This window comes from Salvelinus alpinus, chromosome 6 (assembly GCF_045679555.1).
Source record: "Salvelinus alpinus chromosome 6, SLU_Salpinus.1, whole genome shotgun sequence".
Taxonomy (NCBI): Eukaryota; Metazoa; Chordata; class Actinopteri; order Salmoniformes; family Salmonidae; genus Salvelinus; species Salvelinus alpinus.
In genome coordinates this window covers 71,312,800-71,340,434 of record NC_092091.1, presented here as the reverse complement: position 1 = coordinate 71,340,434, position 27,635 = coordinate 71,312,800, and the positions used below count along the sequence as shown (strand labels likewise).

Below are 27,635 nucleotides of genomic sequence, written 5' to 3'. Positions count from 1 at the left end.
AATTAGTGGAAGAAATGTATACAGTATCTCTCCTACTTGGCTCCTGGAGGCCCCTGGGTAGGAGACGGGTGTTGTTGTTTACTGATCATGAGGGTGGTAAACACGTGGGGGATGCTTATCAGTAGGGGGAGGGATTACTGGAGGTAGTACAGAGACCTGCCTGTTATACAAACTTAATGACCGTCTAAATCCGGCCCTAATCCGCCCGGCGACACACAGAGAGGGCTCCTCAAAGTTCAACACGAACAAAATACAACAACGCTGTTTTGTACCCCTCTCTCTGTCTCCCCTCTCACACACACACACACACACACACACACACACACACACACACACACACACACACACACACACACACACACACACACACACACACACACACACACACACACACACACACACACACACACACTCCATCTCTCTCTCTCTATTTATCTCCCTCTCCCTCCTTCTCCCTCTCTTCCATCTCTCTCTCTTTGTTTTTGTTTCTATCTCTCTGAAAGTCCTGTTGTAGTTATTGATTTGATTCCATGAAATGTGGAGGCTAACAGTTTGTCTGTCTCCCTCTCTCTCGATACAGAGGTGGACATTGAAGGCATGGAGTCCCCCCTGGGCGAGGGTGAGCTGGGTGAGGGGGACAGCGTGGACGAGAGCATCAGTGACGACGGCCTCCTGGAGGAGGAGGAGGAGGAGGAGGAGGAGGAGGACTACAACCTGCAGAGCAGCTCCAGCGACGCCAGCTACACACAGCATTCCTCCCACAGACTGCAGCCGCACCACTGCTAGGGGCCACCAGGGGGCCCCTGAGGGCCACACCTCCAATCAGCCCTCTATCACCCCAGCCCCGCGTACCCTCCTAGTCCTTTCCTACCCCCCTAACATTGCCCCAGCACGCACCCCCCCAGCCCACGCTACGCCGTCATCAGCCACCCCCCCAGCAAACAGCGGCTGTGGTCCCCCCCCATCCCCAATGTCCCCATTGGCGCTTATTCCCTGGAACCAGGAAGTAGACTGTATACGTTCCTGTCGTGGCTGACTTCCTGACTTTCTCCTGTCCTAACCCCTACACCACACCCTACCTCACCCCTATCCTATCACCCCTTATCCTGCTTATCTTGCCTAACCTGACCCCCAGACCTCCCTCACCTCTACCTGTTGTTGTGGCTGCAGGCTCGGATATAGCAGAGCAGTTTCTGGTTTTGTTGGGGACCTCTGTGGTGTGGTGGCAGACAGCTTTGACTAGTCAATGGGAACTCAGCGTGTGTGTTTAACTGTGTGTGTGTGTGTGTGTGTGTGTGTGTGTGTGTGTGTGTGTGTGTGTGTGTGTGTGTGTGTGTGTGTGTGTGTGTGTGTGTGTGTGTGTGTGTGTGTGTGTGTGTGGTATAGGATAGAGCATTAGCTGGGGACAAACTTCAACTCCGTCAATTGAACGAGGCACACTTTCTGATGGAGAAAAAAATGGAATGTTCTATTGGAACGTTCTATTGGAATGTTCTATTGGAACATATCTCTTGTTAATCTACAAACCCCAATCAATGTTACCAAATGTACTGGACATTAGGGCCAATATTTCTAAGGGCAGCACATTGATATCTCTCCCTCTGGCTGAGTTCCTTAACCACTACTCCACACTACTGAACACGACACTAGAAGTGGGTCTGAAATGGCACCCTATTCCCTATATGGTGCAAGTGTCTGAAATGGCACCCTATTCCCTAAATATTCACACACGGTGCATCCCCAGAATCGAAAACTATACTTTACTTTTCAGTAGCATATTGATGTAGCAATAAAACACGGAAAGATACTGCTTTCTCAAGCATTTAAGCGATTCTGGTGGGTCAATTTTGTCCCAAAATGGCGGCATGATTACCCTCTTTTACTAAGTTATAGAGGACAACTGGGCATTTTGGAGGGGAAGACAGTGGATCAGCAGGATCAGGCTAACCCTTCTTGTTATTCACTAATAGATCCATTTATTACCCTGCTGTCATCAGTCTACTCCTAGTTCCAACAGTTCTAGATGTGTGTATGTGTATGCGTGTGTGTGTGTGTGTGTGTATGTATGCAGGCGTGCATGCGTAAGTGTGTGTGTGCACGGTCGGTACACATTGACAAGTCAAAGCTGTAGAAGTGCATAAAAAGAAAAAGCCAGCTCTAATGATCAGCTCTCTGTAGAGGAATAGGTATTGCATCAAAACTAATCATAACAATGCTTTCATTTCTCTAACTCAAAGGTAGATTAATGTATTTTCTCTGCAGCTTTGGGGACATTGTAAAAGACCAATGTAATGTATTCTTAGAAATGTACAGCACTGTCTCCAAAGCCATGCACACTAGTATAAAATATTGACGGAAGAGGCATATCTTTGGCCTTCTGAACATTTAACCATTTAGGCCTGAGTTTCTCTCGTAATCCTTAGAGCTTGGCATTCCAACACTTCAAAAAGGGCCAGTCCACGACTTGGCAGGTCTGACCAAAAAAAGACAAAGAAAAAAAATCACAAAAGACTTAGAAAAACGTTGCAATGAAAAAAAAAAAAGCTATCGGTCACTGAAAGTGATAGTGTAGTCTATATTTTCTATTCTATTTTCCTAAATGTTCTCGTTTAACGAAAAGACAAAAAAGAAGAGTATATCTATATAAATATATGACAGACAGACAGACAGAAGGCCAGGCTAGTTGAAGGTAGAGAGAGTGTAGAACAGGGAAGCTAGGAACCTGGTTGCCCCCTTCTCTAGATCTCTCCCCAATGTCATTCTGTGCCTTGGTGAGCCTTGGTGACTGTTGTCGTGTGCCCCCTCCCTTCTCCTCCCTCCATCCCTACTCAGGTCTTGACCCTGCTACACACTCCCCGAACATTCACCCCCTTGCCCCCCAGCTCCACCCCTTTTCGGAGTAGATGAACACTTTGTTTTAACCCCTTCCACCCCAAGCCAAAGGGTAAATCTGACTCCTCCTTGAGTGAAGAAGGGGCACGTGAAGAACTGATTTTAGCCCCTTTTGCCTCCATCGAGTACTCCTCAAGGTGTACCCCTGGTGCGGTTGCCAGGTACGCCCTACCCACTTGACGCCTGCCTGCCTGCCCTGCCACGCAGCTTAAAGTCAACACTGACCATACTGGTAACTCCCGATGGCAGCTTCCATTCACCCGCCCTGGCTGGTCATTATTGGGGTTCAATCAGTAGGGGTTTAAACTGCTTATTTTGTTGTTGTGGCAGCCATTTTGTTTTGGCTCTGTTTATGAAATGCACTTGTTTTTGAACAGGAAACCATTGGGTGAGGAGAAGGGAGGAGAAATCCAATCAATGAAGGCAGCTCGTGGTGTTCTCCTCCCTCCCTCCTCCCGGTGGCACCTTCCCTACTCTACTCTACTACCATAGTTTTACCGTGACCCTGGTGGTCATGGGGCGTCTCGAGACACAGCAATATGACCATCTTGTGCTTTTTAAAGAGGAAGTGGGCGGTTGGTTGGTAGGCAGGCTTGGGTTTTAAAGAAGAAGAAAAAGCCAGATTCGTGCTTCGACTCTGTGGTTCATTTTGTGACCAACAATGTTAACATTTCTGTTGATGGATTTTACCTCTGAACTCTCTCCATACACTGAAGGAGGGCGAAAAGAAACTAACCGAGAAAGATAAAGGTCTTGAGTTTACATTCATGTCAAGGACCTATGTACAGATGTACTACTCTTTCAGTTTGCTTTTGAAATGAACAACTGAGTAAAACTTGTCAAATGAAAACAAATATTCTCTTGCACAGAACCTCCCATCAGCTAATGTGAGGCAATGATTAAGTAAACGGAACACACGTGGGCCAGGTATGAGATTTCTCATTTTCAGCGACATCATTTTATAATGCACATAGCGCACGTTCAGAAGAGTGAGTGGTTAGAGGGCAGGTATATTAGCAGGGGAGGATACTGATTCAGATACTGTTACAGATACTGAATGTAGGAGCAAAAGAAGTTGAAAAGACGTTAAACAGACGTCTTTTTGGTTGAAAAGACGTCATCTTTTCAACGTCTTGCGCTCACTAGGTTTCAGGGAATAAGACTGCTGGATAGTGGTTATGGAATTTCTTTCAATGATGTGCCTTGAAAATAACTTTGTTTTCTTTTAACCAGTGAGATTGTACTTAAAGTGTGACAGAGATTGTTGAGCAAATCCCTTGGCGATAGGCATTGAACACTAAATGTGTTGATTGGTGAATGAGTTTGGAAACACCTGGGAAAAGTATCGATTGAAAGATGTGTGCACGACTCTCAACCCTTTCACAATGCAAAAACGACATTATTGTAAAAGTAATCAATGGTGCTGTCCAACAAACTTCCTTTAAAGCGGAGCAGAACTGAAATCTCGACAGCTATGGGGGGGGGGGTAGCACACTTATCAATCAAAATGTGTTGACTTTTGTCGAAGACGAGAGGTGGTTGATCCCTGCTTTAAAAATCATCTGGTCTGAAACGTATCCAAGTGTGTTTGATTTCTCTTTTCAAAGCACAAAAGCACAGCGAAATGATGATTTTCTGTCTGCCAGGCTATTGCTGCCAAGGGAGTCAGCAGGAGGGTGGGGGGAGAGAGAGATTGGGGTGAAATAAGGTTGAGGCTCAGACCAAACAAGCGAAGCATGTATAGAGGCAAGGGAAAAGTCAACAGACGGACATACACTCAAACCTGGGTTCAAATAGTATTGAGAAATCTCTAAAAACACTTTAGCTTTGTTTGATTGTGGCTGTCTGCCTGTTTTTTATGGAATGGGCCCAAAAAGCAAATCCCACCCATCTGGCAGGCAGGCAGACTTAACAAGCAAAGTATTTGAACTCTTCCTATTTGAGCTCAGGTCTGACACAGTTACTTTCAGAGACAAATAGAACCCATTCCTGTCCTCTTCAAGTGCAGCGCTATGAACAAACAATCGAATAATGCCGTAACGAAAACCCGATTCCTGTCCAAATAACTAGTCACTTTGATTTTCTTTCCACCCCCTTGCGGACAGTCATCAGATACCTATGGAATCCCATCTTAAATCAGCTTTAATAGCAACATGAAATGTAGATTTTAGTCCAAGTGTATCATTGTCTCTCTTTTAAATCCCTCACTAACCCTTTACTGTTTTTTCTGTTTCTTTCTGTGTGACATTGCTAGAGCACCGTCTGAAGATAGGAAGGATTTTTCCCCCTCCTTTATGTTAAGAGTTCTGCGATCGTTCTCTTGTTGTCGTCTTGTTGTCGAAGTTGGCATGAGAGAACTCTTAGTCCCGAGGGTGTTGTGTGTCCCGTTGATAGACTGTTTAGGGGCTCCGGAACTTTGGCCAGAGGGGGGGCTGGTTGAGATTAGGTTCAGAGGGAGGGAGAGGATGAAGGGGGCTGAGGGAGCTTGGCATCGTAGTCAGGCAAAACACTGAGTAGGGAGAGTTCTGTGCCAGAGACCTGTGAATATGTTCCTTTAATAGCAGATGTTGTAATATGCTTTCAAAAGATGTGCTATATTATATAAGTTCCTATGTATGGATACATGAGTACCTGGTGCTGGATAACATTTTGGCACACACTTGAAGGTATTACGATGTATTCTTTAATTGTAATATAATTAAAAAAATGTTTTTTACACAAGGTTGTCACAGCTTTCTTATTTGCATGATTTAAATATATTTGTGTTTTAATATTTATAGTGGTTCTGAGAAGGTCTAGCTACCGTCCAGGCCAATGGAGGCTGCTGAGGGGAGGACGGCTCATAATAAGGGGTGGAACAGAGCGAATGGAGTGGCATCAAACATGTATTTGCTACCATTCCACCTGTTCCGCTCCAGCCATTACCACGAGCCCCCTCCTCCCAAATGAAGGGTTCACCAACCTCCTGTGGTCTAGGCCAGCTGTTAAAAATATTTGATGTAGTTCTAACAGCCGCACACCTGACAGTAGTCAACTAATCATCAAGCTGCTGTTAATTTGAATCAGGTGTGCTGGTGTTACGTTACACCATCATTATGGAACGACTGGGGTGCAATGAGGATTGTGTTGAGAAAGGCTTGTCCAGGCTGTTGTAAGTACTTGATTCAATAGGAATTCAAATGATCCTATTACTATGCAATGATAACACAGGAAGGTGAAGCGATATATTATGTAAAATAACCTCTGTAGTCTGGTGGAGACTGGAGAATGATAAACACAGGACGGTGAAGTGATTTATGTAAAATAACCTCTGCCTGGTGGAGACTGGAGAGAATGATAAACAGTAATAAAAGGTCCAATGCAGCCATTTTTATCTCTATCAAATCATTTCTGGTTAACAATTAAAACCCAGAGTTAAAATCATCAAAGAAAGAATAGTTTCTTAGCTAAATGCAAGAAGTTCAGGCAGTCTTTTCCAACAGCTCTTATGCTAAAAAGACAATTTTCACAGTAGTATTTCAACCTCCTATATAAAACACAGGAAAATCACTGACTGCACTGCCCCTTTAAATAGTTGGCATGCTGAACTTCTACAGACTTGTTTTAGGCCCCCTGTTGTCAGATTACTGCAATAGCATCACAACGACTAAGTTGTACATATGCAGTAGTTTAGTTTACATAACTACAATAACTGAACCAAAACAAAATGAAACATAAGATTGATAAAGTTGTATCCCAAATAACAATATTAAATCAGATTTTTATTTAAGTGCAGTATTCTTTCAATGTTAAGACTTATGACAATTTCCTCTAGTCTAAAATCACAGCCAAAATGATTTCAAAATCATAATAGCTAGTTCTACCTTAAAGGAATGCAGCAAAAACATTGAGACAGACCAACCAATGTCGGACTAATACATTATTAATATACTATAAAACAAATGAAATACATCAACTGTCCCTGGTAAATGTCAAGTTCCTCATTTGATATAGCTTGATATATCCAACAAATCAATCGTAGACCTCAGACAAATTCAGTCGCACAACGCAGTTGAAGCGTAATACAATAATTACTCATTATTTATATTATTTGATCAACTCTCACACTCCAGCATACATCCAGTGTTGTGGAATTTATATTATTTCTTCAGCTTGTCTTGGTACCTTCACTGTTATTTGACATGTCTGATTTGTCACGTTATGCTTTTCAAAACGGGCCTCACTGACAGTGCACAAGAGATATGTCACAGAGCTTACTCAAGTCAGGGTCGTGTTCATTATGGCACACCGTATTAAAAACATTTTGAAACAAAAGTGTTTCTATTGGACAAGTTCAGAAAGTACACTACATGACCAAAAGTATGTGGACACCTGCTCATCCAAAATCATGAGCATTAATATGGAGTTAGTCCCCCTTTGCTGCTACAACAGCCTCCACTCTTCTGCGAAGGCTTTCCACTAGATGTTGGAACATTGCTGCAGGGACTTGCTTTCAGCCAGTGAGGTCAGCCACTGATGCTGGGCAATTAGGCCTGGCTTGCAGTCGGTGTTCCAATTCATCCCAAAGGTGTTCGATGGGGTTGAGGTCAGGGCTCTGTGCAGGCCAGTGAAGTTCGACAGACTGTTTCTGTATGAACCTCGCTTTGTGCATGGAGGCATTGTCATGCTGAAACAGGAAAGGGCCTTCCCCAAACTATTGCCACAAAGTTGGAAGCACAGAATCGTCTAGAATGTCATTGTATGCTGTAGAGTTAAGATTTCCCTTCACTGGAACTAAGGGGCCCGAACCATAAACCACCACAGACCATTATTCTTCCTCCACCAAACTTTACATTTGGCACTCTGCATTGGGGCAGGTAGTGTTCTCCTGGCATCCACCAAACCCAGATTCGTCTGTCAGACTGCCAGATCGTGAAGCATGATTCATTACTCCAAAGAATGCATTTCCGCTGCTCCAATGGCAGCGAGCTTTACACCACTCCAGCCGACGCTTTGCATTGCGTATGGTGAGCTTAGGCTTTTGTGTAGCTGCTCAGCCATGGAAACCCATTTCATGAGGCTCCCGACGAACAATTATTGCGCTTATGTTGCTTCCAGAGGTAGGTTGGAACTCGGAAGTCCAATTCTGTGAGCTTGTTGCCTACCACTTTACGGCTGAGTTGTTGTTGCTCCTAGACGTTTCCGCTTCACAATAACAGCACTTCGTTGACCGGGACAGAAATGTGACGAACTGACTTGATGGAAAGGTAAGTAAGGCCATTCTACTGCCAATGTTTGTCTATGGAGATTGCATGACTGTGCTTGGTTTTATACACCTGTCAGCAACATGGGTGGCTGAAATAGCCAAATCCACTAATTTGAAGGGCTGTCCACATACTTTTGCATCTCTGTTTCACTCAGTTTGAGAACATTTTCTTGCGTCTGGTGCCTATTGAACATGCCCCTAGGTTGTGCCAGGCGGTCAGACAGGGGCTCAGTACCTGAGATGTATTAATGCTAGGCTAATGAAAACAAGAGGAACAGAGCCTAACCCCAGAGGAGCAGAGCTGTTCGTGGTTTAGATGGACATATTGTACACATACTGTACACCGAGACCTTGATACAAGCAAGCTTCCAGTCAATGAAAAGCCAGCTAAAAGAGTGTGTGCATGCGCAGCTCAATTCTGATTTGTTTTTCCTCACAAATTGGTCTTTTGACCAATCAGATCAGCTCTTAAAAAGATCAGAATTGGCCAGCCTGTGTGTTGCATGTGAATGTGTTGCTTGTGCCTGCCCTGCGTGCACAGTGTCCCATTCCAGTCCTGGTTCCAGCCGGTAGCGGGGGATGTTCCCCTGTTGTCACACGTACTGCTGGGGCTGTTTCTGCGGGGCGGAGGCCAGGGTCTTGGCTTTCTCTGTAGCAGTCTTCACTGTGTCCCGGACGCAGGGCTGACGCTGGGGTGCCTCTCCTGTGGGCAGAAGACGAGAGAGACATGGGGTGAGTGTGTATACAGGAAACTAACCTACTCGGTTCCAAAACTGCTGGTACCATGAATGCAAAATGTGAACAAGGAGTGAATGAATACAACTCCACATTACTTCAAGATTTGATATCCTGAGTCTAAAAGTGTGTGTGTTGGAAAGATCACAAGGCTCAGGTAACAGGAATCTTGTCATGAGGCAGCCAGCAGGTCTTCTGGCCAGGGGGTTGTTCCTGGGTCAGCATTCTCTCTAACAGTGTGTGATTTTACTATCCTTGTGGGTACCAGAAGTCCTCACAAGGATAGCAAAACAAGGAACATTTTTGACAAGTGGGGATATTCCGCCTGTCCCCACAAGGAAAAAGGCTATTTTAGACTTAGGGGTTAGAGTTGAGGTTAAAAAGTTTAGGGAAAATAGGATTTTGATTGGGAATACATTTTAAAACAAACAAGTGTGTGATTGACCTATACAAGTGTGTGAAACAATATCATAACCTTCCATCTATCCATCTATAAAATACTATTTTAGTAGGGGTTAGAGTTAAGGTGATCTCTACCATCCTCAGAGGTCTCCTAGTCAACACACTACCACCGTCACAACAAAGACAAGCAGAGCATTCCTCTTCTTCAGTGTGAGTTGTGAATACTGAGGCCATCCAAATGCTTCTAACAGATACTTCAAACATCTGTGGAAAATATTTAGACTGTCAGAGAGGAGAGGAGCCAATCTTGGAGTGGTTGTTGAGGCTGAGATCCTATCTGGAGCGAACAGTAGGGAGGGGGAGACACACACACGGCAGGCACAATGGATCCAGTCAGACAGGCCAAGAAAGACGAAGATGAAAGTTAGGGAAAGAGGGCGAGAGAAAGATACTCAGAAAAAGGTGGCGGGTACTCCATTAAGAGAGATCTAGACAAGTGTCTTGGTCAGTGAGTTGGTCAGGCCCACTGAGTCTGGCCAGCCTCCAGTCTCCAGGAGATGGGGTCAGTGGAACCTTAGCTCAGGGGACAAACTGTACTGGGAACAGGGACAAGGAGAGATGGGACAGAGGGAGGAGGCTTCTAGAGTAACTGTACTGGGAACAGGGCCAAGGAGAGGCGACAGAGGCTATAGTAACTGTACTGGGAACAGTGACAAGGAGAGAGGGGACAGGAGGAAGCTACAGTAACTGTACTGGGAACAGGGATGAGGGGACAGTGAGGAGGAAGATGTTCTATGTTCTATGCTAGGCCAGGGTCTGGCTAAGACTTCATAGCACCACATATACTGTTCTACTACAAATAGACAGTAAGACAATGGGGGGGAAACTATGACAACACACTCTCTGCTCTCCTTTTCTCCCTCTGTCTCTGTCTCCCCCTGACTGAACCCAGCCCAGCTGCAGGTCTGGAGCCACTGACCAGAATAACCACAGCCCTGGTCCCTTCCCAGGGCCGGCTGCCTTGGCTGACCCCCAGAGCACCCTCTCTCTGGGGGGGATAGAAGGCTTCTGAGGCCTCCACACAAAGCCACATCTTTCCTCTGGGCTCTTTGAGCTCAACCCTCGCTCCTGCTCTTTCTCTTCGCTTTCTCGGACGCTGTCGCGAACCTCACGGCTGGAGATGCAGACAGGAGGGAAGATTAGTCACTTCACACAAACGGACGTGTGTGTGTGCACGCAGTCGAAAACACAAGCAGACACACCGACGCAGTCGGATAGTCTAGCACACCAACAGAAATACGTGCAGTCTCACACTCCCGTTATGAATAAAACCCATTTGATGTTGGCCAATGACAGCAGAAGGTGGCCCTGGTTGTTTCTACCACACTGTCTGAAATGGCACCCTACTCCCTATTGGCCCTGGTCAAAAGTAGTGCACGACATAGTGGATAGGGTGACGTTCCAGACACACGTGACTGATCAAACCTTCTTGAATATCTGGTATGCTCGTTTGACGATTTCTCAATTATGTATCATCCTTGCTCCGACTCCTTTCACAGTACTGGAGCTACTACCTAGCTGGCGGTGTGTATCGGTTCTGGCCGCTCCTGTGGAGGCGGTGGAGCCCAATTACCTGAAAAGTCGGGCACAGTGGGAGATTGGGTTGGCAGAGCGGTGCGAAGTGTTAAGATAAAGGGACCTTGTAAAGCTTTAAACGCTAGGAACGATCCTCCACTATGTGGGGGAATGATCTGGCAGGGGATCTGCACCCGGAGGAAATATTATATTCCACAAGTAAGTGAATGAATAAAAACGCATGAAACTAGAAAATGTCCCTTGTTCATGTCGCCTGAACAGGAGAATTAAATATCACAGAAGTTGCATCAAATCCATTTAGAGTGGAATATTATGTGAATCATAACTACATGATTCACAGCTAAACTAAATTTTTCATGAAAATAAAATCCCCCTTCACATTCATCTTAAGTTAGAATTCCTTCAGCCTACATGCACTTGCATCAACCGGGGCAAAATGATGGTACACTGAGTCTACAAAACATTAGGAACACCTGCCATTTCCAGGAAACACACTGACAAGGTGAATCCCTTATTGATGTCACTTGTTTTTTTTACCCCCTTTTTTTCCCCCCAATTTCGTGGTATCCAATTGGTAGTAGTTAGTGTTGTCTCATCGCTGCAACTCCCGCACGGACTCGGGAGAGGCGAAGGTCGAGAGCCATGCGTCCCCCGAAACACAACCCAACCAAGCCGCACTGCTTCTTAACACAGCGCGCCTCCAACCCGGAAGCCAGCCACACTAATGTGTCGGAGGAAACACAGTACACCTGGTCAGCGTGCACTGTGCCCGGCCCGACACAGGAGTCGCTAGTGCGCAATGAGACAAGGATATCCCTGCCGGCCAAACCCTCCCTAACCCGGACGACGCTGGGCCAATTGTGTGATGTCACTTGTTAAATCAACTTCAAAATCAGTATAGGTGAAGCCTTGGGACACGGATTGTGTGTGTGCCATTCAGAGAGTGAATGGGCAAGACAAAAGATTGAAGTGCCTTTGAACGGGGTATGGTAGTATATTGCAGGTGCACAAGAACTGCAACGCTGCTGGGATTTTCCACTTTCAACAGTTTGCATTGGCGTCAACATGGGCCAGCTTCCCTGTGGAATGCTTGAGACACCTTACTAGTCCATGATCCGAAAAATTGAGGCTGTTCTGAGGGCAAAGGGGGTTGCAACTCAATATTAGGAAGGTGTTCTTAATGTTTTGTACACAGTATTTGCAGCAGCTACAGAACCACAGAAACACAATACAGGATCTACTACTCTAGAATAGCTGGTCATGTCTGTCTACATTGACATCAAAGGGAATCATGACTGTACTGGACTGCATTGTTCCTCAACCACTGTGGATACTAGAGATTGTTCTAGAAATGGCTGCCTAGTGGCTACAGAAGCTACTACCAGACAGACAAGTGACATCCCTCAGCAAGGGGTTGGGACGAGGGTGTCACAGGTCCATGGCTCTGATGCAATATCCACACAAGTCCACACCTGTTGTATTCGGCGCACGTGACAAATAAACTTTGATTTGATGCATACAATGCAAGCTATTGTGTCAAATGGTATCTTATGTACTATATAGTGCAGTGCACTACTATTGATCAGGGCCCATAAGACTAAAGTAGTGCACAGGGATCCACTTCAGACAGTCTGTAATGGACAAGTGGTACAATAGTATGGATATTGGAACGTAGCCATACCGTCACCATAGTGACAGACCCTAGTACTGTACTGACCATCATAATAAACCTGAGACCTAGTCCAGCTGTAGTGACAGACCCTAGTACTGTACTGACCACCATAATAAACCTGAGACCTAGTCCAGCTGTAGTGACAGACCCTAGTACTGTACTGACCATCATAATAAACCTGAGACCTAGTCCAGCTGTAGTGACAGACCCTAGTACTGTACTGACCACCATAATAAACCTGAGACCTAGTCCAGCTGTAGTGACAGACCCTAGTACTGTACTGACCACCATAATAAACCTGAGACCTAGTCCAGCTGTAGTGACAGACCCTAGTACTGTACTGACCACCATAATAAACCTGAGACCTAGTCCAGCTGTAGTGACAGACCCTAGTACTGTACTGACCACCATAATAAACCTGAGACCTAGTCCAGCTGTAGTGACAGACCCTAGTACTGTACTGACCACCATAATAAACCTGAGACCTAGTCCAGCTGTAGTGACAGACCCTAGTACTGTACTGACCACCATAATAAACCTGAGACCTAGTCCAGCTGTAGTGACAGACCCTAGTACTGTACTGACCACCATAATAAACCTGAGACCTAGTCCAGCTGTAGTGACAGACCCTAGTACTGTACTGACCACCATAATAAACCTGACACCTAGTCCAGCTGTAGTGACAGACCCTAGTACTGTACTGACCACCATAATAAACCTGAGACCTAGTCCAGCTGTAGTGACAGATCCTAGTACTGTACTGACCATCATAATAAACCTGACACCTAGTCCAGCTGTAGTGACAGACCCTAGTACTGTACTGACCACCATAATAAACCTGACACCTAGTCCAGCTGTAGTGACAGACCCTAGTACTGTACTGACCACAATAATAAACCTGAGACCTAGTCCAGCTGTAGTGACAGACCCTAGTACTGTACTGACCACCATAATAAACCTGAGACCTAGTCCAGCTGTAGTGACAGACCCTAGTACTGTACTGACCACCATAATAAACCTGATACCTAGTCCAGCTGTAGTGACAGACCCTAGTACTGTACTGACCACCATAATAAACCTGAGACCTAGTCCAGCTGTAGTGACAGATCCTAGTACTGTACTGACCACCATAATAAACCTGATACCTAGTCCAGCTGTAGTGACAGGCCCTAGTACTGTACTGACCACCATAATAAACCTGACACCTAGTCCAGCTGTAGTGACAGACCCTAGTACTGTACTGACCATCATAATAAACCTGAGGCCTAGTCCAGCTGTAGTGACAGGCCCTAGTACTGTACTGACCATCATAATAAACCTGATACCTAGTCCAGCTGTAGTGACAGACCCTAGTACTGTACTGACCACCATAATAAACCTGAGACCTAGTCCAGCTGTAGTGACAGATCCTAGTACTGTACTGACCACCATAATAAACCTGAGACCTAGTCCAGCTGTAGTGACAGGCCCTAGTACTGTACTGACCATCATAAACCTGAGGCCTAGTCCAGCTGTAGTGACAGGCCCTAGTACTGTACTTACCATCGCAATAAACCTGAGGCCTAGTCCAGTGTAATGACGGCATGATGCACACAGACAGAGGGGACAAAGACACAACAATGGAAATATGTCCTTTAGGTTTGTGTGTCTAGTCTGCAAATAAAAAGCTGAAATGTATTCAAACCATTTATGACAAGCCTAAATAAGTTCAAGAGTAAAAATGTGCTTAACAAGTCATACAATAAGTTGCATGGACTCACTCTGTGCAATAAGTGTTTAACAATTTTTTTGAATGACTTTCATCTCTGTACCCCACACATACAACTATCACACATACAACAGTCGAGCAGTGAATTTCAAACATGGATTCAACCACAGACCAGGAAGGTTTTCCAATGACTCGCAAAGGTCACCTATTGGTATACGGCAAAAAATAAATAATTGAATATCCTTTTGAGCATGAAGTTATTAATTCCACTTTGGATGGTGGACCAATACACCCAGTCACTACAAAGATACAGGCGTTCTTCCTAACTCAGTTGCCGGAAAGGAAGGAAACAGCTCGCCATATCTTCAAGCATGTGGTGGCTGCATCATGTTACGGGTATGCTTGTAATCGTTAATGACTGGAGAGTTCCAGGATAAATATTTTTTTTTTAAATGAAAAAAAAAATGGAATGGAGCTAAGCACAGGCAAAATCCTAGAGTAAAACCTGGTTCAGTCTGCCATGCACTAGACACTGGGAGATGAATTCATCTTTCAGCAGGACAATAACCTAAAACAAGGCCAAATTCTATGCTGGAGTTGCTTACCAAGAAGACAATGAATGTTCCCGAGTGGCCGAGTTACAGTTTTGACTTAAATCTACGGAGAGACCTGAAAATGGTCAACAACTAATTCGACAGAGCTTGAAGAATTTTGAAAAGAATAATGGGCAAATGTTGCACAATCCAGGTGTAGAAAGCTCCTAGTGACTTACCCAGAAAGACTCACAGCTGTAATCGCTGCCAAAGGTGCTTCTACAAAGTATTGACCTCAGAGGTGTGAATACTTATGTAAATGAGATGTATACATTTGCAAAAATTTCTAAAAACATGTCTTCACTTTGTCATTATGGGGTATTGTGTGTAAATGGTTGAGGAAAAACTATATATTTAACCCATTTTAAATTCCGGCTGTAACACAACAATGTGGAATAAGTCAAGGGGTAATGAACACTTCCTGAAAGCCCTGTGGCAGATGGCGCAGTCACGCAACGCGTGGGACAAAACACTTGTCTGTGACTATACGGCTTAAGCTAGTCACATGGGATGTTTTCAGCCTCTGAACATAGACAGACAAACGGTTGAATCATTGGCTCAACCGGACTCGTTCAATTAGGAGAGTGGGAACTTGTAGGTGTCAATCTTTAGGGAGGGATATCTCCGAGACGAGAAAATGGCCATACTCAAGACATGCAGTAAATCAGTCATCATTATCGTCGTATCACTCCACTTGGCAAAGGACTTCGAGACGCGTCCGTCTGGCGACGCAATCACGGCCTGATTATCCACGGACGATTGTGTGTGTTACACTTCCAGGGGAGAGGGATCTGGTGTCTGCTCACCCAAAGGCATGATGGGAGGGTTAGTGTTGAGAGTTGATGGGTGGGTGGGAGCTGTGACTAATTTCACGACTTCACTTCAGACCACAGCAATCAGCCATGAGGAGACTTTGACAGACTTTTTGGTACTTTGTTTAATGTGGAAAATATGACCGAAAGCACCAATCTCCCAAAAATATAACTTTTCCCTCTAAAAAAAGCTTGCCCATCGCCTCCAACCACATCATAAATCCTAGAAATAAAGTTGTTTGGTTTCCTGCTTCTCCTACTTCAGTACGTACCGTGTAAGTTAGACAGAGCGTACTCCAGGCCCTTCATGGCCTTCACCTGGTTGCTCTTGAAGCGGGCCAAGCCAAACTCCTGGGGAACAGAACAGACGGACATGACAGGAAACAGCAGGGTTTAAATGGGGAGACATGAGAACAGCAGTGTACTTTTCCCCCCTCTCTTTCTCCCTCCTTTCATCTCTCTTGTTCTCTCTTTCCCTTCATCTTGACTTCCCTTTCTCTCTCTAGGGGTAGTCAAGGCTAGCACACACTGCTAATAATAATAATAATAGGCTAAAATAGTTTTTTCTACCCTTGTGTAGAAAACATTCCTGGTGGAAGATGACCATTTCTTAGTTTTGGCATCTGCAGACACACTTTTCCTCTTTTGTGCCATTATTCGACCCTATAAACCCTCGTGTGTGTGTGTGTGTGTGTGTGTGTGTGAGAGAGAGAGAGAGAGAGACAGAATGCCTAGCTTGCTGAGGTGGAAAATACTTGTGGGCCTCTTAGATTTGTCGACCAAATATCTGGGTGGAACTTAAGGGAAAATCTGTTTTTCAACTCACCCTGGGCTTTTGTTATAGATGGATTATATACATATGTTCTCATAGGTGTCCAGCAACGACCGCGAGCAGATCCTTCAAATTGATTTCCCAGGCCACAAATCCAAATGTACTGCTGCTATTCAATATCTGCTCCCATTTAAACGGGTCATGGCTTTGGTGATGAAAAGGGGTCGTCTGTCCTGAGGTGAACTGGAGGTGAGTGAGGTACCTGAACTATTTTGCTGTAGTGTAGTGGTCCTCTGAGTCTCGTATACGTGGATGTATTCAATATCCATCAGACCTGGGTTCAAATAGTATTTGTTATCCATTCAAATAATTTAGCTGCACTTGTTTGAGCTTGATTGGTGCAATGTCACCAATGGAGTAGTCCCAAAACCAAACTCATCTGGCACCCCAGACAGGCTCAATCAAACACTCAAAGTATTTGAAAGAAAGCAAACACTATTTGAACCCAGGTCTGCTTCAAACATTACTTTATTCCTGGATGTAGACTATCCATACAGGGAGACAGGGCTGTCCTGTCCCATAGCTGGTCTGGGGCTGTGGTGTGGCGTCCTATAGCTGTACTGTGGTGTGCCGTCCTATAGCTGGTCTGGGGCTGTACTGTGGTGTGCCGTCCTATAGCTGGTCTGGGGCTGTACTGTGGTGTGGCGTCCTATAGCTGGTCTGGGGCTGTACTGTGGTGTGCCGTCCTACAGCTGGTCTGGGGCTGTACTGTTCTACATCTGTGCTGTACCTGGATAGGTCTGGAGAAGCCGTAGACTCCAGAAGAGATCCAGGCCTCTCGTCTGAGCAGCGTGAAGGCAGGCCGGTCCTCTGACTCCTGGAACACGCAGCGCTCCTCCACCGTCTAGGAAAGAAAGGAGGAAGGGATGGGGGGTGGAGAGGGTTGTTAACCAGGTGGTGCTGGTTTGCTGCCCTCAACTATAGGGCACAATACATAAAGAAGCAAACAACTTCAATGCAAAATGAATGAAGAAGTTATCAATTCCACTTCATTTTGAGTAAGTGGTTGCGTGCGATATTAACATACTGTTTTGGAAGAATCTGACATTTTGTTCCGAAATATGATCTTGGAGATAATTACAAAGTTGTTCCATCTGTCTAGTGATATGAGTCATCCTCTCCTTCAGCTGCCGTCAAGTGGAATCAAAACAAGACAGCGCTCGCTAGCACGCCGCCACAACGCTTTGCGTTAACTAGACGGCGGGCATAATCTGGTGGGGTGTGTTCCTTATGGTGCTCCTCTGCTCATCCATCAAGTTGACAGCACCATATCTTGATTGATAGACGTCAAGTGTTGGCGATCTTGAGACGAATACAAAGTGGGAAGGGGCTGAACAAAGTGTTGGTTGAATCATAAAAAGGTCTGTGTATGATTGTAGTGTAGGTCTAGTTGACATTGACCAGGTATGGTGAGAAAGTGTCATTTAGTCTCTCACATTAAAGCCTTGTTCTATAGCTAACCGTAGAATGGAGAGTGAACTCTGACTCTCGTAGAGACTGGAGATGTAAACCATGAGATATCCACCCACCCGGCTGACTCAACAAAGGTTACACAACTTCATCTCTTTCTCATCCAACAAATCAGGTCCCTGAGAAACAGAAAACCACCAACAATACATTTCACGTCTGTGTCTCTTTAGTCAATTGTTTACCAGTCTGAACCAATATCCAGCCAGACTGCAGAACTGTTGCCGTTTTTTGTTTTTTTAACAAAATGTCACAAATTATATACAATGGAAAACCTTGTGGGTATCGGCATGAAGGAATTTCTCTGGAAAACAGTATATTCATTGTGTTGTAGGCTTGGAGACGGTCGGTTGCTAGAGAAAACAAACAAGCGCGAGCAGTAAACAAGCCAGTCTCTCAGGGGGGCGGGGCAACGCAGAGGGCACTTTGTCAATGTCTTGTGGCTGTAATATAGGTCAACCACTGGAGGTCATGAAGGGACAGATACCAACCTAGCCTAAACCATTGAGGAAAATATCTTCCATTCCGTATCTAAAGATATGCAATAATAACACTATTTGGACAGTAGTTTTCATGTAGACGTGCATATTAAAGTCTCTGTTCAATAGTAGGCTGTGTGCTAATACGTAGATACATTATTATCTTAGTCAATACTAATAGTGTCAGTGTTTCCTTTTTTTAGAGGCAGTGCGCCGCTGCTAAATGCAGTAGGGGAAACCCAGCGTGTTCCTGTCTGGTGGTGGTGCTGATACTATCTCCTAAAGATAGAACACGGATTTCTAACAAATACAAGATACTCCATGGTGCTGAGTCAGTGTACTTACTGTAAAAGGACATGAGCGTCCACCAACCTAGTAAAACGTATAGAGGAACCTACACGTACTAACAAACACATACATTAACTACATGTGACTGGCATGAGTGTCAAACCCACACGTTTGGTGTTGCAAGCACCAACCACTAAGCTGTGGGAACCAGTATCCCTGGGTTCCAAATCAACACCTAGCCCCTACTCCCTAGCCACTTCTTGGTGTAGGGGCTAGGGGTCGATTCGGAAGGGTGCATATGTCGTGGTGTACCTCACCATTAACGTAGTGTGGTTGAGGTTCCAGGTGTACGTGGTGAGGCTCTTGGTGACAGGGTTGACGACGGAGTCCTCTACGATGTAGACGGAGCGTGATAGGTTGGAGGGGAAGAGGAACTCGGCCCAGCGAGGCATTCGATTGGTCTTGGTGAGCAGGCGTCTGGAGAGAAGCCGCTGGTCCGCCGTCACCTCACGGAACACCACGTCCTCCGTGAGAACATGGGTGCTGATGCACGGGAACACACACAATGTTTGCGGTATGCTATCAGTTGGTCCAATTACTAGTTGTTCAGACAACTGAAAACTACATAACATTTTCACAACACTTGACATACTCCGCAAACGAATTTTAACATTGTCAGTACTTCTGAATTTAACCTGCTAAATAGTTGCAGATTTGTACATTTCAAGTACTTGTATTTGATTATTAGCAATCGAATACAAACCTTGAATCAAGTACTCAAATAAAAGGAAAGATGGCTGGGTTAAATACAGAGCAGATATTAACAATACAAACTAAATGAAGGACTTGACTAAGTCACTTCCTTCTGATCTGACAAAGCTGGTATCACTTCTCCACTGTGGTCATTCTCAGTTCTCCATCTTAATAAACTCTTCACGCTGTTGTTTTTTCTAAACTTGTGTAACAGCGTCAGACACCATAATCTCATTGTGATTGAGAGCAGGGCAATTCCACAGTAACATAATGATGCTGAGACTCCGATTTTTCACTTTAGAATGTATATCAAACAAAAAACAATGATTGCAAAGTTAAAACTGTACAACTCCATGCATAAGGACTATTTGTAACAATGTCCACTGAACATTTTACAAAAACACATTTGGTTGAACAGTGCAGATGCACAGTTTGGCTATGGAATGAGGGTTGGTGCCGTTTGTGCAGATTCTCATTAAACAGCTGATAGTAGGAGAAAGCAGACAGGTTTTCCATGGGTCTGGAGTTTGTTACTCAATGGAAAATAGGCATATCCCTTGTCTCTCCTACTAGATGCACATCTCACCAAATCATTGAGGCATCCGCCATAAAAGCAGATCAGCGCGAGGTCCTGTACCTGAATGGGTTGGGATACCTCTGCCAGAAGGCAGAGACAACATGGTCCCACGTGGTCCTGATGTCTACGTCGTTAGAGAAGTACTTGACCATTCTCCCCCTGCCTGCCGATGTGCAGGCTGTTGGTCTGAACACGGACTTCTTCGGATTGTCCTGTCTGTGATAACTATGCTGGGTGCTCTCAGATGCCACTGACTCCATCCACACACACTGAACCCTGTCGAGGAAGAGAGGTGGAGAGGGGTATTTCAGGATAACAGGTATAATAGGACAGACCTTTATCTCAGCTACATGTAGGTCTGATAACATCAGATACTATGTGTTCAAAACAGAACCAAAAAGGTATGTTGCTATGACATCAGATATGTGTTCAAAACAGAACCAAAAAGGTATGTTGCGCTGCTCTAGGTTTGTAGCTACTAATGGCTAGCTACAGCCCTCAGTGGTTATTATGTGCAGCTTCAATCATTTTAGTCATTTAGCAGACACTCTTATGCAGTGCGACTTACATGAGAAATTAGGGCTAAGTGCCTTGCTCAAGGGCACATCGGCAGATTTTTTCCCACCTAGTCGGCAAGTGGATTCAAACCAGTGACCTTTCAGTTACTGACCCAATGCGCTTAACCGTTAGGCTACCTGCTGCCCGTCCCACAAAATAGGATGTACGGTGTAAAAGCAGCTAGCGTACTATCTATCTCCTGGCAGCTGGGTCAAATACACACAGGTATTGTATGGACTTAGAGCAGTACACCATGTGGGGTATCACCATTCGCTTTACTAGACCTGTCACGGATTCAGTCACATATTGTACAAGGGGAGAAAGAACATTGCTCAGGTTGCATGGGAAATAACGTGGCCCCCTGCAACATGTGACAGTTGTGACGTTAGATGACGATTGGCACAAGAGGTCTTCACTAGTTACCACAGCTACAAAGTCCTAATTATTGCTTAACCCCGCCTATTCCTACAAATTATCTTCTTAAAATCTAAGCTTTACCCTAAACTTAACCACACGGCTAACGTTAAGACTAACCTTAAATTAAAGACCAAAAATATAAATTTCGTTTTCATACATTTTTACGATATAGCCAATTTTGACTTTGTGGCTGTGGTAACGAGTGACAACCATCATTCAATCGACAAAGCATACCGGTTTTGAAATTAATCTTGTTCTATGAATACCTAGCTACATTGCCAAGCACACAGCTCCCTTTCCCTTTACAATGTACTTGTCTGGATTGAGCGTGCTGGTCTTTGTGGAACATGTCACCTTGACTGAAGTGGCATGGCACGATCGTGCTATCAAGCAACCTAACGTTAGCTGGCAAAAACATTCAATTCATGCACAATTATGAAGGCTAGCTAAGTTAAGTTATTAGCTAGAGAAATTAGCTACTATACGGGTTTGTCTAGTTTGCTGACATAATTTTAGCAGTTTAACATGGTGAAATGTAGCTATCGTTTTGTTACTTGTTAGCATGAGTAGCTTAGCTAGCTAGCTTATTCCTCAAAAGACAGATTAGATCAAGGTAACAAGTTATCAAACTGTGCTGGACTATGGCAAGTATTTACTCTTCACATACCTGATATACTATCGCAGCATTTATGGGGATTTTCAGTGCACCAATAGTTAGATTTCCTCCGTCATGTTCCCTATTTTGATAGTAGCGTAACAGCATTCGTCATTGAATCGGAAGTTGCCTAGTCCAAAAATGGCATGTGTAGTATCCAACAATGCACCGCTTTAATCATGAATATTCATTATAGGACTACAACTCTCTACTTCTATTGGACTTCCTTGGTGAAAACCACGCCGATGAAGATACATTATCATGCTGTATACTTTTTTTAACATGAATATCTTTCGTTATTTGTCTGTTCTTGGAGATGTTTACATTTTAAAATAATGCAAGGTAATAATTCACATCCAAACTGTTAATAATTTAGTGTTTTTAGTACCCTCTACAGTACATTGGCAGTGGTATTTCCCCTTCTAGTGGTCTCTATAACAGGTTTGTAATGTGCAGATTGAACTATTTGCATGATTCACGTCGATTTGTGCATCATCTGGGCAGATGTAATCACAAAAACGTTTAATTATTTCTTCATTTAGTAACTATACCACAAACACAACAATGCATTAAATGGATTTTGTTGAATAAGATACATAATAGATACTTGATCATTAAGACAACAATATATAAAATAGTGCAAATCTAAATGCCCATTTAGAGAAATATTTTAATGCCAATTTAGATAATTAAATATTTATACAATATGAAAGAAAATCCAAAATAAATGGGGAACATTCAATTCATTCATGAAACAAATACTGAAAATGTATTTCTTATGTTAACTGCTTCTACATTGTACTGCAGTATTATTTATCTGTAAGTTAACAGGCTTACTATTCATGTCCTAGGTACACCTAAATAGATTTAGTAGTTTATGAGTTCCAGTAAAAGGTTTTCCCCAGCTGGCTTCAGTATCCACACTTAGACCACAGTCTCTACGCCCCAAGTAAAATATCTGGGTTTGAAGTAGCAGTAACAGGGTTCATACGGAGAGAAGCCTCCCTCGTAGTACACCACAAACTGTCCCGCTGCTGCTGAGGCACATGATACACCTTACTACTATAGTCCCCACAGTGACTGTTCATAGAGTAGGACTTACTATCATAGATACTGTAGTTAGAGACACCTGCCATGGCTACCAAGGCACTAGCTGAGTAGCGTCGCACCTCGTCATGGTTTTGGTTCACTTTATTGATCAGATGACTAGACTCCTTCACTGTTGTAATAGTATCGGACACAGAGTTTGCTCCAGCCCCAGATCTATACCTAGTCTCAACCCCAGCACTCTTGTCCCCATCAGGCTCCTCTGAGTCTCTGGATAACCTGGAAGACTCTTTGGTTCTAGGCATCTGCTTCCTCCTCCGACACTTGCGACAGAGGCAGTTGAGACATTGGCGCCGGGTGGGGAACTTGGTGCAGCCGTTGGTTCTGTTAGCCAGAATGATAGCCACCACCCCTGGGAGGCAGATGGCAGGTCCAATGGCGATGAGAGGGAGCCCAGGTGAACATGAAGCCGAAGAACAGTAAAGGGCTGCTGATGGCCACCACCATCCCCGTGAGGGGGTTCATGTCGTCGACCCTCATGGTGTCCAGCCCTCCACTTCACTGAGTTCGCTCACTTTGAGACGGTACACTCCTCACAGTCCTCTTGTAACACTGTATTCCAGAATCTGTTGGTGTTTACATATCAATACAGAAATAAAGCTGGTCAAATCTACCATGACAGGTTAGGACATAATAGTAGAAAAGAGATCTCAGTACAGCAATACATTCTCATCCCAAATCCAATCCAAGCCAATCTGTGACCTCCCCACATACAGGCAAGCCCCCTACTACAGAGGTGTCAACCCTCATTACAAGGATCAACTGTCAGAGCAGGAGATGGTTGCTTTTATAGTGAATGAGCACACGTCACAACATCATGGTAAATGAATGACGCAGTAACATGTGTAGCACCACAAGACTTCTGGAAGCCACTCACAGGACGGGATATGTCGGGCGCATGCAAGCTGTCGATCACTCAAATGGCATTGAGTGTCTAATTAACACACTTTTCAAACAACCAGGCATGTCATGCCTTCAACTCTTTTTCTTAGCTATTACACAGCACTAGTTTGTGTTGTACTTACCTTCTCCACTTCATAACAAATGGTGGTAAGCAACTGCCATATTCACTGAAGTATAAACTTTCCCCTGTCAAATAGTCAATTGCAGTTTTCCTTTGCAAGTCACTTGAACTACTCAGAAAATAGTCACTTTTGAATTAGTAGAAAACCCTCTATCAAGCATTAATTATATTCATACTTTATGAATGCTTCATTCAAGGGAAAGGCTGGGTATAGTTAGATATTCTAGTCTAGATATAACTGTGGTTGGTTGTGGGTTTGGAGACAGTCTAGGGAGGTTGAAGATGGACATGTACCCTTTAGAATGGGATCTGACTTACTAGAGGTGGAATGAAAGTCATCCCGAACACTTCCATCTGCCCTGTGGTTCTAGCCAAGAGACACAGTGTGCCTTACCCAAACCACAAACAAATATATAGAGAAGGAGATCAGCTCTCTGGGTCTAACCTTGGTCCAACAGATGACGATACCTCCTATGAACCTAATTCTGGACATTGATTTAAATGGCTTCGAGGTGTGTCCTGACCCCATTTCAAGGGAAGATGTTATTTTTTTTACCGGAACCCCTGGCTGACCCAACAACACCGTAAAGGACATCGTTCAAGCTTCTACTAGTGAGAGTGGAAGACGCCAGTTCCCCCAGTGCTGTCTGATGCATATGGGGGAGTTGGAGATGGTCTTTCAATGGTCTCGTATTTGAGTGATACTTGATAGGAGGGCGGTAGCAAAACCAGCCCCTTGCTGTAAATCAAAACTGGGTGTGTCCCTTTGCTTGTGCATGGGGCGTCATCCTTGGGGTACCAAAATGTTTTGGAAAAATACACGGAAAGGGTCATGGGTTCATTGATTTTCATGCAACTAAAGAGAGCCTGGTTTGATTGCCACTGTAATGTTTTCTTTATCATGTTTTACTCTTAAGTCAATGGCACTATCGCTCTAACAACTCTGACCTACAGATGCAGGATCTTTTATTTGAGACAGTTTGCTACAGCAGGAAAATACTATGCAGCAAGAGGAAATTAGAATTATTATGTGGATTATAATTAATGGACATTTTTGTAGGGGTTGACACATCAAGTCTGAATTTTCAAAGTGGAAATTACAAACTTCAGAAGCCTTTTTGAACCTCACATACACTACACGTTTTTAATTTCCTTCTCCTGCAACAGGGTGATCAAATAAAGATCCTACATCTGCAGCAAACCTTTTTATTTTTTCACTTTTTCCTAATACGCTGTAAGAGTCAAAGTCCAAAAGTAATATATATATATATATATATATATATATATATATATATATATATATATATACATTTACATTTACATTTACATTTACATTTAAGTCATTTAGCAGACGCTCTTATCCAGAGCGACTTACAAATTGGTGCATTCACCTTATGATATCCAGTGGAACAACCACTTTACAATAGTGCATCTAACTCTTTTAAGGGGGGGGGGGGGGGTTAGAAGGATTACTTTATCCTATCCTAGGTATTCCTTAAAGAGGTGGGGTTTCAGGTGTCTCCGGAAGATGGTGATTGACTCCGCTGACCTGGCGTCGTGAGGGAGTTTGTTCCACCATTGGGGTGCCAGAGCAGCGAACAGTTTTGACTGGGCTGAGCGGGAACTGTACTTCCTCAGAGGTAGGGAGGCGAGCAGGCCAGAGGTGGATGAACGCAGTGCCCTTGTTTGGGTGTAGGGCCTGATCAGAGCCTGAAGGTACGGAGGTGCCGTTCCCCTCACAGCTCCGTAGGCAAGCACCATGGTCTTGTAGCGGATGCGAGCTTCAACTGGAAGCCAGTGGAGAGAGCGGAGGAGCGGGGTGACGTGAGAGAACTTGGGAAAGTTGAACACCAGACGGGCTGCGGCGTTCTGGATGAGTTGTAGGGGTTTAATGGCACAGGCAGGGAGCCCAGCCAACAGCGAGTTGCAGTAATCCAGACGGGAGATGACAAGTGCCTGGATTAGGACCTGCGCCGCTTCCTGCGTGAGGCAGGGTCGTACTCTGCGAATGTTGTAGAGCATGAACCTACAGGAACGGGTCACCGCCTTGATGTTAGTTGAATATGTATGAATATATATATATATATATATATATATATATACTTCTCATAGAGAAGCTGTACACACACAGAGGAGACATACACTGATAAAGGTGGAGGGGAGGCCAATCTCCTAATCTAACTGCTATTGGGGTTGTGTTCGCTCTCTTCAACCTTCTGTGGTTTCTTTGGCACTCACCATGGCGAGTGCCAACTTCCTGCAAAGAACGGAACACTTGGGTTAGGTTGCACCACAGACACTTTATTAGTGTGTGGTTTAGATAGAAGCTGCAGGTTGGATTACTGTACACTTGGTGGCCTCGGAATTCCGCCTGATATAAGTCTATATTGTGCAAATCCTCATGTACTCTGATGAAAGGCTTATCAGTTTACTAAACTATCTCTGCAGATGACACTGTTAATGATGCATCATTTGGGGCCTGTGTAATTTAAATGACTCTGGTTTGAAAACAATTCCCAATGCATTTCATAGACAGGACTGGTGCATATCTTTCGTTGGATGTTGCCAATTCTTATGACATGCTACTAAAATAAATCACTATTGATTTATGCTTCGGTGCGTTCTGTACACATGTAAAGCCGTCACAGCGTATCTGATTTGGAGTAGATCTTATTTCAATCAGATCCAAATGCAAAGACAACACACATCAGTTTCAATGGGGAAAAGTCCACTTTAAACAGAGTTTACGTCAAGCCTTTATTTCCTCTGTACTTGGAATATATAAGCCTATGGTCAGTTGGAAATAAATTCAGAATTATAATAAGAAAAGAGAGACATTTCAGATGGACATGTCAGTGGTTTTATTTGATGAGTGACATAAAACATCCGTATTTTACATATTTTTCATGTCTTGAGTATAACGACACTGTCCGTCATCAGAAAGCAATCATGTTGTAAGTCAAAGACTGGATGTTCGTTTACAACCCAGTACGGGGAGTGGAGGGAACACTCAAATATATTTGGCTGTAGTACTAATGTCAGGTAAACACACTATTTCTGTTCATTGATTTATGTATTGATCGCAACTTACACACTAGTTGACCTACTCTGTTACACTCTGCATCACATACGAATGAATGATTTTGTGGATGTGTTGATAAAGTCCACTATATTTCAGAAGACATTGATATAGTTTGCTTAACAAATTGATGATCAAGACAGTTGACTATACTGTATCATTAACTATTGATAATACATCACATTATAACTAGTCCTTATATAACCCATATTATGTACAAATGTCAAACATTTCAGCTTGTATTTTAAGTGTAATGACTAATGATTGAAAAAGCGCTCTGAAGCAATAATGTTTGATGATAGCTAAGGTTTCACACTTCACCAGTCTATACTGGGCACAGATTAGATTACAGTTTGTCCTAGCCACCGTGCTTCTACATCTGCATTGTTTGCTCTTTGGGGTTTTAGGCTGGGTGTCTGTAAGCACTTTGTGACAAATGCTGGTGTAAAAAGGGTTTTATAAAATACAATTGATTGAGGACTTGCTTATGCCCTCGGGACAGTGGTAGAATGGTCATATGGTGACAACAGTTTATAATGCTTCAACCGAATCCAAATTAGAAAACTCATTATCATTCACTGTTTATGACATCTTAATATAATTCACAAAGGCATTTACCATTTTAGTAAAAAGCATATGGATACATAATACAGAGTTTCCTTAATTTTGGATGAATGTAAAAAATGTAGTAAGCAATTGTGTGTAGCATATTTTGCACAATGTATCAGAGAAATCAGTGATCAT

At 43.9% G+C, this 27,635-nt stretch overlaps 2 protein-coding genes across 3 annotated transcripts in view; one reads left to right on the top strand and one right to left on the bottom strand.

Annotated features, from left to right (window-relative positions):
- mxd4 (MAX dimerization protein 4) overlaps positions 1-5,610 on the top strand; it is a 44,015-nt gene extending 38,405 nt beyond the window's left edge. For both annotated transcript variants that reach the window (XM_071407759.1, XM_071407758.1), the window contains one exon: positions 581-5,610. In XM_071407759.1, the coding sequence (XP_071263860.1) occupies positions 581-786 (206 nt within the window). In that variant the 3' untranslated portion in view covers positions 787-5,610. The remainder of the gene's footprint in view (positions 1-580) is intronic.
- Positions 5,611-6,632: 1,022 nt separating this feature from the next.
- On the bottom strand, positions 6,633-21,849 carry LOC139579262 (PRELI domain-containing protein 1, mitochondrial-like). The gene is made up of 6 exons (XM_071407756.1): positions 21,694-21,849; positions 20,112-20,327; positions 19,039-19,264; positions 17,218-17,331; positions 15,928-16,006; positions 6,633-8,840 (listed from the first exon to the last, which is right to left on the bottom strand). Exons 2-6 carry the CDS (start codon positions 20,309-20,311, stop codon positions 8,731-8,733), a joined length of 729 nt encoding a protein of 242 aa, XP_071263857.1. The 5' UTR covers positions 20,312-20,327; positions 21,694-21,849; the 3' UTR covers positions 6,633-8,730.
- Positions 21,850-27,635: the final 5,786 nt, after the last annotated feature.

Bases quoted from the DNA above. Each gene is read 5' to 3' on its own strand.
- LOC139579262 (XM_071407756.1), bottom strand. From the start codon at position 20,311: ATGGAGTCAGTGGCATCTGAGAGCACCCAGCATAGTTATCACAGACAG. The intron at 19,265-20,111 runs GTACAGGACCTC...CCCGTGCATCAG, and splicing joins AGGTATCCCAACCCATTCAG to CACCCATGTTCTCACGGAGG. The intron at 8,841-15,927 runs GTACGTACTGAA...TTCTGCCCACAG, and splicing joins CGCTCTGTCTAACTTACACG to GAGAGGCACCCCAGCGTCAG.